This window comes from Dermacentor andersoni, chromosome 4 (genome assembly GCF_023375885.2).
Source record: "Dermacentor andersoni chromosome 4, qqDerAnde1_hic_scaffold, whole genome shotgun sequence".
NCBI lineage: Eukaryota > Metazoa > Arthropoda > Arachnida > Ixodida > Ixodidae > Dermacentor > Dermacentor andersoni.
This window is the reverse complement of record NC_092817.1, coordinates 214,527,138-214,540,486: the sequence shown is the minus strand read 5'-3', so window position 1 is coordinate 214,540,486 and position 13,349 is coordinate 214,527,138. Positions and strand designations below refer to the sequence as shown.

The 13,349-nt window shown below is 47.3% G+C and overlaps 1 protein-coding gene across 3 annotated transcripts in view; it reads left to right on the top strand.

Annotated features, from left to right (window-relative positions):
* The window catches only part of l(2)k09913 (transmembrane protein 53-like lethal (2) k09913), a 117,116-nt gene that overhangs the window by 45,422 nt on the left and 58,345 nt on the right, over positions 1–13,349 (top strand). For all 3 annotated transcript variants that reach the window (XM_050185311.3, XM_055074792.2, XM_055074793.2), the window contains exon 2: positions 1,628–2,023. In XM_050185311.3, the coding sequence (XP_050041268.2) occupies positions 1,628–2,023 (396 nt within the window). The remainder of the gene's footprint in view (positions 1–1,627; positions 2,024–13,349) is intronic.

The window sequence follows — 13,349 nt, the reverse complement described above, 5'->3', positions numbered from 1 at the left end:
CGTCTTGTAAAAGAAGAACTCCGCTGCCACCAACAAGACCTACCTTTTGGTCATTCCAGCAGACCTCCGTGCCGAAGTTTTGTTCGCCTGTCATGACGAGCCTCCATCTGGCCATTTGGGTTTTACGCGAACACTTAATAGAGTGCGCAAATCCTACTACTGGCCGAAACTTGCAGAGTGTGTTAAGTGGTACGTCCAAGCCTGCCGTGAATGCCAGTGCCGGAAGTCGCCAGCTGTGAAGCCTGCGGGATTGCTGAATCCGATTGACCCACCTGGCAAACCTTTCGACCAGGTCGGCATGGATCTTCTGGGCCCGTTTCCACTGTCATCTTCTGGCAACAGGTGGATAATCGTGGCCACAGACTATTTAATGTGGTATGCTGAGACAAAGGCGCTGCCTCGAGGCACAGCTTCCGAGGTTGCCCAGTTTTTCATACAGAGCATCGTCCCACACCATGGCGCCCCATCGCACGTCATCACAGACCGAGGCAAAGCCTTTACAGCACAGCTCATTGAAGACGTTTTTAAACTCAGCTGCACGACCCATCGAAGGACAACTGCCTATCATTTGCAGACAAATGGCTTGACCGAACGACTGAACAAAACGATGACTGACATGCTGTCTATGTACGTGCACGTACAGCACAAGACGGACGAGATACTCTCTTACGTAACGTTTGCCTATAATACTGCTACGCAAGAAACAACACGCTTAACGCCATTTTACCTCGTTTACGTCCGTGAAGTGCAGACTATGTTAGAAGCAATGCTGCCGTGCGACAACATCGATCATCTCGACCTCGCCCAAGATGCCGAACTTTTCGTGCAACGCGTAGAAGAAGCCCGTCAGCTTGCCCGAGTGCACATAAAACAAGAACAGAGCATCAATGTGCACCGTTACAATCTCCGCCATCGACATGTCGAGTTCCAACCTGGTGATCAAGTTTTGGTCTGGACTCCCGTGCGCCGAAAAGGACTATCCGAGAAGTTTTTGAGTCGCTACGTCGGAGCTTACAGAGTGTTGCAGCGAATTAGTGACGTGAATTATGAAGTCCTTCCTGATGGAAGCCAGCCTCCCCGACACCGGCAACCGCAATCTGAGATGGTGCACGTTGTGCGGTTGAAACCATACTATAGCCCCTAATATTCGATGTTTTCAGTCACTTCGGTTAGTTTTTGTGGTTGCTCGTCCATCAGTGCCTTGTGACTATATCGCACACCACAGTGATTGTGACTACAGCCTATGTGTTCGTCCCAGACCATCTCGGCACTCTCAGGTCAAGCCTATGTATGCTTTCCTTCTTCTTTCTTCTTTTTGAAGAGGAGTAATGCCACATGGTGTGGCGCAGCAAGGGACTGAAGAAGAGGAGAACGAGGTTCATCTTGGCATCGCGCGTCGCCGCTTGCGTTTTGTAAAGTGCAACCGCCTGTATCTTCATTCAGCTTGTATACTCCAGCAGGGTATACGCGACCATATTTTGATGTATTTATTCTTGTGTGCCCTATCCTGTGTAGGCCTCCTGAAGCCTACAGTATCAATAAATAAATAAGTCGTATATACTGAAAAGCAAAGCAACTTTTCTTGAGCAATTTTTGTGAAATACTGCCTCGTGTGTGTATTGTGCAGGTGCTGGTGCCATGCCTGTCATTGCAGAGCATGAGCACGGCGGTGCGCACCGAGACCCTTAATCAGAACATGCAGCTGCGGCTGTCGGACAAACCACCTCCCACGGCTGGAGCACCCCTGGTTGGAGGGGGTGGAGGCAGCCAAGGCGTAGTGTGCCCTGTGCTCACCTCCTCCTCATCGGCACGGCCAGACGAGGTGATGGGTCACCGGGGGGTGAGCAGCAGCAGCAGCAGCAGTGCGCTGCGCGAGAACCCTTTGACCGTGTTGCTGGCTTGGATGAATGCAAAGGACAAGCACCTTCAGCACTATCACGACTTCTACCTGCAGCTGGGCTTCGATGTCCTCACAGTGCGCACACTGCCCCTGCAGCTGGCATTCCCCACATCAGGGGCACAGGTGAGTGCAGAAAATGTTATAATGAGGCTCTTATTCATTGTGCTTAGCAGCCTCTCTCATCAGTCTCCAATTACCCCTGTCCTGCTCTAGCCAATTCCACGTTATGCCGGAAAATTTCCTTGTTTCGCACCACCAAATTTTGTGCCTTGCTCAACTGCACTTCTCTTCCCTTGGCACCCATTCTGTAACTCTAATAGACCACGATTTATCTGGCCTATGCATTACATGTACTGCCTGACTACATTCGTTCCTTCTAATGTCAATATGTCTAATGTCTAATATTGGCTACCTTATTTGCTCTCAAATCCACACCAGTGCCTTCCTGTCTCTTAAAGTTATGCCTAGCACTTTCCATTCCATTACTTGTTGCGCCATCCTCAACTTCTTCTCAAGCTTCTTTAAACCTCAGAAATTTCTGCCACACATGTTAGTACTTGTAGCGCCGCGAAATGGCGCCTCCATGCGCAATGCCAAGAGCACATGCGCAAGGAACCACGTGACTTTTCTTCGTGAGCTTCAGAGGGAATAAAAGTTCAGCTGTTGTTTGGGACGCGTAGTTGCTTATACTCACTTAGCTCAGCCTAGCAGCGCGTTCCAACATTGGTGACCCGGATGTGATTCGAACACGCAACCTTCTGATCTGCATGGTGCTAACATCTCAAAAATAGATCTGGTGAGAGCATATCATCAGATAACTGTAGCACCAGAGGGTGTTCCCAAGACTGCAATAACAACTCCATTTGGAATGTTCAAATTTCTATGGATGCCTTTCGGCTTAAGGAATGCAGGCCGAACTTTTTAACGGTGCATGGACGGCGTTGTCCGGGGCGTCGACTTCTGCAAGGTTTACCTGGGGCACGCCACCGCAACAACAGTGGTCACAAAAATCCCCTTCTTGACGCAGGTTATCGTCCTGTGGTTCGTATTGTCACTTCGGCTGAGCTTCCACAGCAGCAACACGTTTCTGGCTTATCACCAAAGTGCACCCATCCAGATGCTACCCATGGCCCTGAACGATTCTTCGCAAGTCACCTCAGACAAGCCGTTCCTTGCCACAGTCCAGTTTTTCGTCCGGCAACATCGTGCAACTATGCGCAAGGGACAGCCGCATCGACTACATATTGCACCACTGGAATGGGGCCAGTTGGGGCACGCCACCGCAATGACAGTGGTCACAAAAATCCCCTTCTTGACGCAGGTTCTCGTCCTGTGGTTCGTATTGTCGCTTCGGCTGAGCTTCCACAGCAGCAACACGTTTGTGGCTTATCACCAAAGTGCACCCATCCAGATGCTACCCATGGCCCTGAATGATTCTTCGCAAGTCACCTCACACAGGCCATTCCTTGCCACAGTCCGGTTTTTCGTCTGGCAACATTGTGCAACTATGCGCAAGGGACAGCCGCATCGACTACATATTGCACCACTGGAATGGGGCCAGTTGGGGCACGCCACTGCAATGACAGTGGTCACAAAAATCCCCTTCTTGACGCAGGTTCTCGTCCTGTGGTTCGTATTGTCGCTTCGGCTGAGCTTCCACAGCAGCAACACGTTTGTGGCTTATCACCAAAGTGCACCCACCCAGATGCTACCCATGGCCCTGAACGATTCTTCGCAAGTCACCTCAGACAAGCCGTTCCTTGCCACAGTCCAGTTTTTCGTCTGGCAACATCGTGCAACTATGCGCAAGGGACAGCCGCATCGACTACATATTGCACCACTGGAATGGGGCCAGTTGGGGCACGCCACCGCAATGACAGTGGTCACAAAAATCCCCTTCTTGACGCAGGTTCTCGTCCTGTGGTTCGTATTGTCGCTTCGGCTGAGCTTCCACAGCAGCAACACGTTTGTGGCTTATCACCAAAGTGCACCCACCCAGATGCTACCCATGGCCCTGAACGATTCTTCGCAAGTCACCTCAGACAAGCCGTTCCTTGCCACAGTCCAGTTTTTCGTCTGGCAACATCGTGCAACTATGCGCAAGGGACAGCCGCATCGACTACATATTGCACCACTGGAATGGGGCCAGTTGGGGCACGCCACCGCAATGACAGTGGTCACAAAAATCCCCTTCTTGACGCAGGTTTTCGTCCTGTGGTTCGTATTGTCGCTTCGGCTGAGCTTCCACAGCAGCAACACGTTTGTGGCTTATCACCAAAGTGCACCCATCCAGATGCTACCCATGGCCCTGAACGATTCTTCGCAAGTCACCTCAGACAAGCCGTTCCTTGCCACAGTCCAGTTTTTCGTCTGGCAACATCGTGCAACTATGCGCAAGGGACAGCCGCATCGACTACATATTGCACCACTGGAATGGGGCCAGTTGGGGCACGCCACCGCAATGACAGTGGTCACAAAAATCCCCTTCTTGACGCAGGTTCTCGTCCTGTGGTTCGTATTGTCGCTTCGGCTGAGCTTCCACAGCAGCAACACGTTTGTGGCTTATCACCAAAGTGCACCCATCCAGATGCTACCCATGGCCCTGAACGATTCTTCGCAAGTCACCTCAGACAAGCCATTCCTTGCCACAGTCCAGTTTTTCGTCTGGCAACATCGTGCAACTATGCGCAAGGGACAGCCGCATCGACTACATATTGCACCACTGGAATGGGGCCAGTTGGGGCACGCCACCGCAATGACAGTGGTCACAAAAATCCCCTTCTTGACGCAGGTTCTCGTCCTGTGGTTCGTATTGTCGCTTCGGCTGAGCTTCCACAGCAGCAACACGTTTGTGGCTTATCACCAAAGTGCACCCATCCAGATGCTACCCATGGCCCTGAACGATTCTTCGCAAGTCACCTCAGACAAGCCATTCCTTGCCACAGTCCAGTTTTTCGTCTGGCAACATCGTGCAACTATGCGCAAGGGACAGCCGCATCGACTACATATTGCACCACTGGAATGGGGCCAGTTGGGGCACGCCACCGCAATGACAGTGGTCACAAAAATCCCCTTCTTGACGCAGGTTCTCGTCCTGTGGTTCGTATTGTCGCTTCGGCTGAGCTTCCACAGCAGCAACACGTTTGTGGCTTATCACCAAAGTGCACCCACCCAGATGCTACCCATGGCCCTGAACGATTCTTCGCAAGTCACCTCAGACAAGCCGTTCCTTGCCACAGTCCAGTTTTTCGTCTGGCAACATCGTGCAACTATGCGCAAGGGACAGCCGCATCGACTACATATTGCACCACTGGAATGGGGCCAGTTGGGGCACGCCACCGCAATGACAGTGGTCACAAAAATCCCCTTCTTGACGCAGGTTCTCGTCCTGTGGTTCGTATTGTCGCTTCGGCTGAGCTTCCACAGCAGCAACACGTTTGTGGCTTATCACCAAAGTGCACCCACCCAGATGCTACCCATGGCCCTGAACGATTCTTCGCAAGTCACCTCAGACAAGCCATTCCTTGCCACAGTCCAGTTTTTCGTCTGGAAACATTGTGCAACTATGCGCAAGGGACAGCCGCATCGACTACATATTGCACCACCAGACTGGAGCCAGTTGGGGCATGCCACTGCAATGACAGTGGTCACAAAAATCTCCTTCTTGACGCAGGTCAGTTACCTTCCGAACGTGGCTTGTGTTCGCTCTGGAAATCGCTGTTTTCTTGCGGTGTCATGCCCTCCTTGTGTTATTGGAACTTGTTGCGGGCTGTTGTGTGAAATGTTATCTCTATACATCAATGCTAAAACAATTATTCTGCTCCTGTTGCTGTCGGGAGATGTAGAATTAAACCCAGGACCAGATGACATTTCACTGCCGTCCATAGAAACTATTGCAAAGGCCATATCTCGCATAGAAACATCACAAAGCTCTGTTCTGTCCGAACTTTCTTTAATCTGAGCATCACAGAATGGCAACGAGACTCTCGTGACCAGCCTTTTGGCTCGCGTTGATGCCCTGGAGAAGATTGTCCAGTCGACTTAGTCAAACGAAATAGGTTTAAAGGCGAACGTGAATGGTAGCCTTACAAAACCTTCCACTGAAGTCAAAGTTCTTGCCGAAAAATGCGATGATGCAGAAAATCACGTGCGTCGTTCAAACTTACTTTTTTGTGGAATTCAAGACACAAAGGGTGAGACTTGGCTTGAGTCCCAGACAAAAATAGTATCATTCTGTTCCGAGAAACTCGGTTTATCCATTAGTACAGACTTGGAGCGGGCACACCGACTTGGTCACTACCAGCAGGACAAAACTAGGCCTATTGTAAAATATGCAAGATTTAAAAATAAATCAAGAATTCTTGCAGTGGCTTCTAAGCTCAAGGGCACGAATTTTTCTATTCGCGAGGACTGCTCAGCCAGAGTTTGACAGGTGCGAAGGAAACTTTTATCTTCATGGACAACAGAATGGCAGATCATTTAAACTTTGCTTTGACAGGCTGCTGCTTGATGGCAAGCAATTCACGTACAATGCTGAATCTGATTGTATAGTTGAATTGAGGGCAAAGCGGTCACTGCGTCTCTCCAGGCATGCGCGTCCCTCTTCTCCCCCCCATACCTGCCTCACCTCGATTACTGTCCCTGTTTATCAAAATATGTTGGTCTTGCTCGCACACATGCGTAGTTATCTGCCTAAGAAAGACGCCCTAGAATATATTTTGAAAGAACAATACTGACCTCGCTATACTTGCGGAATTTTGGCTTCATCCAAATATTGCTGACCACGAGCTACTAAATGATAGCCAAACATACGCTGTTCACAGCCTTGACAGGTTGGGGTGCAGGGGAGGTGGCATTTTGATTTTCGTGAAAGAAAGTGTTCCTTCATATGTCACCAAATTGAACTGTCAACAGGAAATTTTGTGTGTAAATAATCACTTCGGTCAAGTATGACTGTGATTATTGCTTGTTATCGCGCTCCTGACTGTGATGTTTCTTTCAACCATGAACTAAATTCTGTGCTAGCAAATCTTTACTCACGCTGCTGGTCTGCGAATTTTATGCTCTGTGACGATTTTAATTTTCCGGACATTAACTGGGCAGATCTAGAGGCACATAACCGGCAATCCAAAGATTTTCTTGACACAATCCTTACATTCAACTTTACTCAGATGGTTAATATGGCAACCCAGGGGGAGAACATTCTAGACCTTGTCCTTGTTTATAACCCCAAAATAATAAAATCGCTGTCATCTATTGCTGGTCGAAGTGACCACAAATTATTGCTATTTAATCTCTGCATCGTAGTTCCTTTCAGACAGCCCTCGACCAAACACATTAGGGACTACAACAAAGCAGATTTTAGCAAAATTAACACTGAACTGAACACTTTTTCAAATTTTTTTCGTGAGACTGCTCCTTCTCGTACAGTAGATGAAAACCGGTTGCTATTTAAGAATAAATTATTATGGCTTGTTGAGAGACATGTGGCTCTTGTTCGCACTCGCGGTGATTTAGGGAAACCCTGGTTTTCTAACACACTTCGGAGGCTGTCGGGAAAGAAAAACGTCTGTTTCGTGATGCAAAACGCTCTAAATCTTGTTCAAAGTGGGAAAAGTACTTCAAATGCCTGCGGAAATACACTAGCACTTTGAGACAATCCAAAAAGTTCTTCCACCACGATTTGCCTAACATCATACGTGTCAACCCCAAGAAATTTTGGAATATTCTGAAACCAAACAATAGCTCCAATAACATTTCCTTGACTTATCCTGACTGTTCAAACGTGCCGCTTGATCACTGGTCAGACGTAATTAACGCATATTTTTCTTCTGTTTTCACTCGTGAGCCTGCACTGAAGGACATTGATTTGCCCAGCCACAGTTTCCCCTCATGTTTCCTATTACGTTTAATTATCAAGGCATTATGAAACTTATTGAAAACCTAAAGATTTCTAGTGCCCCGGGCCAGATAACATCACTTCTAAGATACTAAAAGGTACGAAAGCAATTTCCAGTCTAATATTACAAATAATTTCTACCCAGTTCATTACCGATAGTTCACTTCCATATGACTGGAAGTGAACCGGTACCACTACCTTATATACAGGTAGTGGTACCGGTATATAAGTCAGGCAGCCACTCTGACCCTTCCAACTATCGCCCCATTTCCCTAATGAGTATTCCCTGTAAACTCCTAGAACATATAATATATTCGCAAATAGCATGTCATCTCGGTGATCATTCCTTCTTTTTTCACAATCAGCACGGTTTCCGGCCTGGTTTGTCATGCGATACACAGCTTTTTGAATTTATTACTGAACTTCACCTTATATATATACCGGTACCACTACCTTATATACCGGTAGTGGTACCTGTATATAAGTCAGGCAGCCACTCTGATCCTTCCAACTATCGCCCATCATCATTTGCCTAACGAGTATTCCCTGTAAACTCCCAGAACATATAATATATTCGCAAATAGCATGTCGTCTCGGTGATCATTCCTTCTTTTTTCACAATCAGCACGGTTTCTGGCTTGGTTTGTCATGCAATGCACAGCTCTTTGAATTTATTACTGAACTTCACCTGAACTTAGACTCTCATCACTTCAACCTGACGTCATATATCTAGACTTCGCCAAAGTATTTGACTGTGTTCCCCATCAGCAGCTTTTGGCTAAACTTTCATGCCTCGGTCTCGACCCTCTCGCACTGTCATGGATCCGTTGCTTTCTTACTAATCGATTCCAGTACACAGCTATTGGAAGCACTTCTTCCATCATGAACATTGACGCAACATTCTAGTTCGTGGTGGTTCGGTCATTCTCTGTGTCCTTCCACTGGTAGCAATGATGTCCTGGTTTCTTTGCCACAAGTATTATTCCTTGTCCATCTTGTTGTCAACTTTCACCTCAGGCGAAAGCTCATCTTCGTACGGAAAGTTCCGTAGGCAAAAATGCCCATGTCCCGCAATTCTGGCAACAGCTTTTGGAGGTAAAAAAGTTATTGAAAAACAACTGAGACTCGGCAGGCACGACACCATCTGCTAGTGTTAGAACAATATTCTTGATCCTTCTTTAGAACAATATGCTCCCCTAATGTGTGGTCAAGAGGACTCTCTTTATCTTAGGCTTCATATTGCTTCATGCTTTAGCGTACATTGAACAAAATCATGCTCTCATCAACTGCAGAAGGTGTTGATGAGCTGTATTCGGCCTGAATCATGTTGATCAATGGATGTATTTTATGTGTACGATCAAACTCTTTGTCACCATAGCTTGGCATTGTGGTGGTGTTCAGATGAAAACAATGGCATATTATTTGAAATTGCTTGTATGTCATATAACTTGGACAATTTCTTTGACATAAAGTAAGCTGTCGGAGCACGGGTACACTTGAAGTTATGCCTGTGGTTAGATGCTCACAAGGATCAGCATTCTCATACAAGCTTCTAGGTCGTTGCGTGTCAATGGCACCCATCCCTTTTGCTGTGTCTGCTTAACGTAGAGGTTTGTCTGCTCGACAATATGGTCCAACACCTCATTATCGAAATGGAAGAGAATGCTCCAAGGACAGTGCTCATCTGGCTAAGCCTCTGGGAGGTGTGATTCATGGGCATAAGCCTGCTAACTATCGACATATCTCAGTGAAGCTCTTCGTAATCGCCTTCAGCATCTGGTTTCGAAACTGCTTTTCCTTTTTTTTGATTTTACATGCATATTGTGGACACTGTCCTTTTTTCTGCATGCTTGAGCAGCCAGCAGGAGCTTGTTCCTTGAGATCACTTTCATTCTCGCTGTACTCATTGGGTAGTGGTTTCAAAACCTCATCTTAAGTGTGCTCAAAATCCTCATCGTCACTGTGTTAGCGTTTTCTGCCATTCTCCAGAATAACTCCTTAATTGTTTCTTCAACCGTGAGATACATGTTTCTTCTTGCTTTTAGAAAAAAAGAAAAAATCAGTACAGATAGAATGGCCACCACGCGATCGCTACACTAAGCCTAACGTGCAACAGGTGAATCGCATTGCTTTTCATAAAAGACATTCTGTTTATCTATACAATCTTAAACATAACGAAATATTGCTGTTAGACAAAATTTACTTGCCAGACATTTCTTCTTGCTTGAATGTAGCTCACAAGTATAAAAGAATTTGAAACTCTGATGAAACATGCATGGGAAAAAACAAAAACTACTACTTGTAGCATGCTTCCATCTAGCAGCATTTCCCACGAAAATGCACACAGAATGTTCTATTATATTCGATAGATTGAGCTAGTGGCCCATATATGACAGCGCAAGTTTTGTTATCGAGCTACAGTGCTGTGAACATGAAATGAAAAGTGGGACAAGTGTGTCTCGCTGTCCAACAAAGGGTTAAATTGAGCTCTACCTCTAATGGTGTTATGCAGCCTTGCTTGATTGATTATCTTGACATTTTAAACCTCAAAGTGTGCTCTTTGAATAATTTCTGTTCTTGTTCTCGATCAATCTTTTTTTATTTCTATCACATTGAGTGCTTTGTTTCTTGCTTTCCTTCTTTCTCAATTCACTAGTGCACCTTTACCAAGGCTTATAGTAGCTGTTGATGGGCACTTCAAAAATAAAAGAATTAAAGAATGTTCTTGGATGCACTGGTTGTTTTTAGATATTTGCTAGTCATAAAGTACAAAACGTTTAGGTAGTTACATCTGCTGCTCCACAATTGAATTCTTCTGTCGCCTGCACATGTTTTAAAGGATACCGTATTTACTCGAATCTAACGCACATTTTTTTCCCGATAAAACGGGTCCAAAAATCGTGTGCGCGTTAGGATCGAGTACGACCCTAAATCTGTGTTACCATATCGCCATCAGCATTTCAAAATAGCTGCCTTGTATGCGCTTCAAGCCTAGCTGCCGTAGCTTCCTCCATGTGCTGTAGTATGTATGCTTAGGTTGTTCCACCGTCCCTCTTCCCATTTTCTGCATTTGCTCTATCAGCATGGAAGTGCCGACTACGAAGACATACCGAGTATTCATCACGATGCTGCAATTAAAAGGAAAGTGATCATGTGTACGGAGACGGGTGGAAATCAGGCTGCATCAAGCATGCATGTTCTCAAGACTTGCATGCGGGACTGGGTGCAAACAAGACAGACGTTCTACTCCGGTTGCTGCTGCATAGGTATGGCCGTGTGGCCTCTATCTTGAAAGCGATCTGCGATGGAGACAGTCTAAACATCTACGCATACCGTGCTGTGTTCTCGTCGCTTCATTCCCGTTGAAGGGAAAGGCCGCACAAAAGTCAATTTGCTCGCACCTGCTATTGCACATTCTGATGTGTGATATCGCACATTCTCATAAAAAGTTTCCACAGTCATTGAGTGAGATGTGTTCACGTTTGCTTGTGTGCACATAACACCATGCTTGTTAATTTAGATAGTAAGTGAATGTTTAAAAAAGTTGGTACGGCTGATAAAACTACTGTCCTTACTTTTGAACGTGACGTCACATCCGCCCGCGCTGCTGCGTCCGTGCCATGTTGGACGACCGCGCGCGCCACACTTGCGTTGGCTGATGTTGTGCGCTGTAGTGTTGCTGTCTCACTGCATTTTCTAAGCAGATGTCACTGCTCCTTGCAATAAATGCTGCCCATTTACAGTAGACCTGTGTTTAACGAGGCATATTACGTAGGACTGATTGGGTCAGTGCATGCATGATATCAAGAAAAAATTGGAGGACGCTTAAGCTTCGCCTTCAAGAGTGGAACGCGACAGCGTTCCCGTCGACCCGCCAAGGGGTGTAAGACAATGCGCTACGGCGCAGCGATAACTTATGAGGCGCCCCGCATCAGACTTTGCACCCACTAATCACGCGGTGAGCGCCGAGCAACGCAGCGTTCGGCGCGGCAATGAAACGTGCGCCTGAGCAAGTGGAACGAACCAAAGAACTCGGTGTCTCTGAGGGAGAAACGATCTACGCGAGCCAAACGATGGGCCTGACGCCTCGATGGGATCGTCTTCTATCTCGCTTGGGAGCATGACTCCTCCGAAGCAGCTCGGCACACATCGCAGGGGACGCTTTTTCACCAGACGCGCTACGACACAGCGATCACGTCAGAGGCGTCCCGCATCGGACGCTGCACATAGGAATCGCGCTGTGAGCGGAAAGAGGAGCCGCGTCGCCTAAACACGAGGGTTCGAGTGATGTACGCTGGAAGTTGGAAGGGGAGAGAGCGAGAAAACTTATTAAACGCCAGGGTAGTGGGGCATCCTCGTACCGGTCCCTGCACGGCCCGAAGGGGAGAAGCGGGCGAGTGGCGCGCCACGCGTCAGGGCAGCGCCGCACACTGCGAGGAGGGGTCTTCTGTGTTTGCCGCAAGATGGCTCTGCGTGTGCGCAGAGCGCAGCAGAAGAAACGTAGCGGAAACGTACTTCGCTACTCGTGTAACTGCGACTTCTGTAAGTTACATGCTCATAATTACGGATATACACCGCAGTATAACTTTCTACGGCAAGTTTCTAAGGCAACACCGCATTCACTAGAGCCGCTTTTGTACCACTTTGGAGCATCGAACTCGTGGCTGAGTAGTATCGTCTCCGTTTCACACTCCGGAGACCCTGGTTCGATTCCCACCCAGCCTATCTTGCAAGTTGTTTTTTTATTTATGAAGTGCCTCCCGGTTTTATCGCTCACGGCCGACGCCGCCGCCGACGACACCGGCTTTTCTGCGACACGAGCTCCTTAACGCTGTTGCGTTAAAAAGTAAAACTGTGTGACGATGTGGACCTGTACGCGTTGTGATGGGGTGTGGATACGATGTTGGACATCAGCGCTTTCCCCGAGTTCTCGCACAGAGACGTTGTCAACTACTTGGTTTTCTCTTCAAGCTTTGCAACAATGGACGATATGAAGGCTTATAAATCGCTTGAATCCCACAAATACTTCACAAGCGGTTGGGTAAAAACACTGTTGGCGAAGTGGCTGCAAGGAGAAAAGGTGCTCCTACTGGGAGAGGTAAGCTGGAGCCCCCGTTTTCAGCCCTGCATTTTGTGTAGGACATTCAGAGGCATTCCCTGGTTAGTCAGTGGTGTGTGCAGGAGACACGCAAGATTGGAGCTTGGTGCAGAGAGGGAACCAACTGATACTGTCCATTTAACAATCGCGCAAAACCAGAGTTCACGTGCTGGGGTCAGAAAATCTTAAAACAAAACATTGCAGCTTGCGCGAGTATTTTGTGGCTGGGAGAATGCAATGCGTGCTTGCTCTGCTTTATTTATATATATCTGCATTGTATACATCATGTATGTTTTTATCTCAACACTTTCATTTTTCCTTGATTGGCTTTAGAAGGAAGAATGCACAGTGTGCATGCTTGCTATGCTTCTTTTGGATATCTGTGCATTGTGTACATGATATATGTTTTGATCTCAACAGTTTAGTTTTCCCTTGAACGGCTTTGCAGGTGA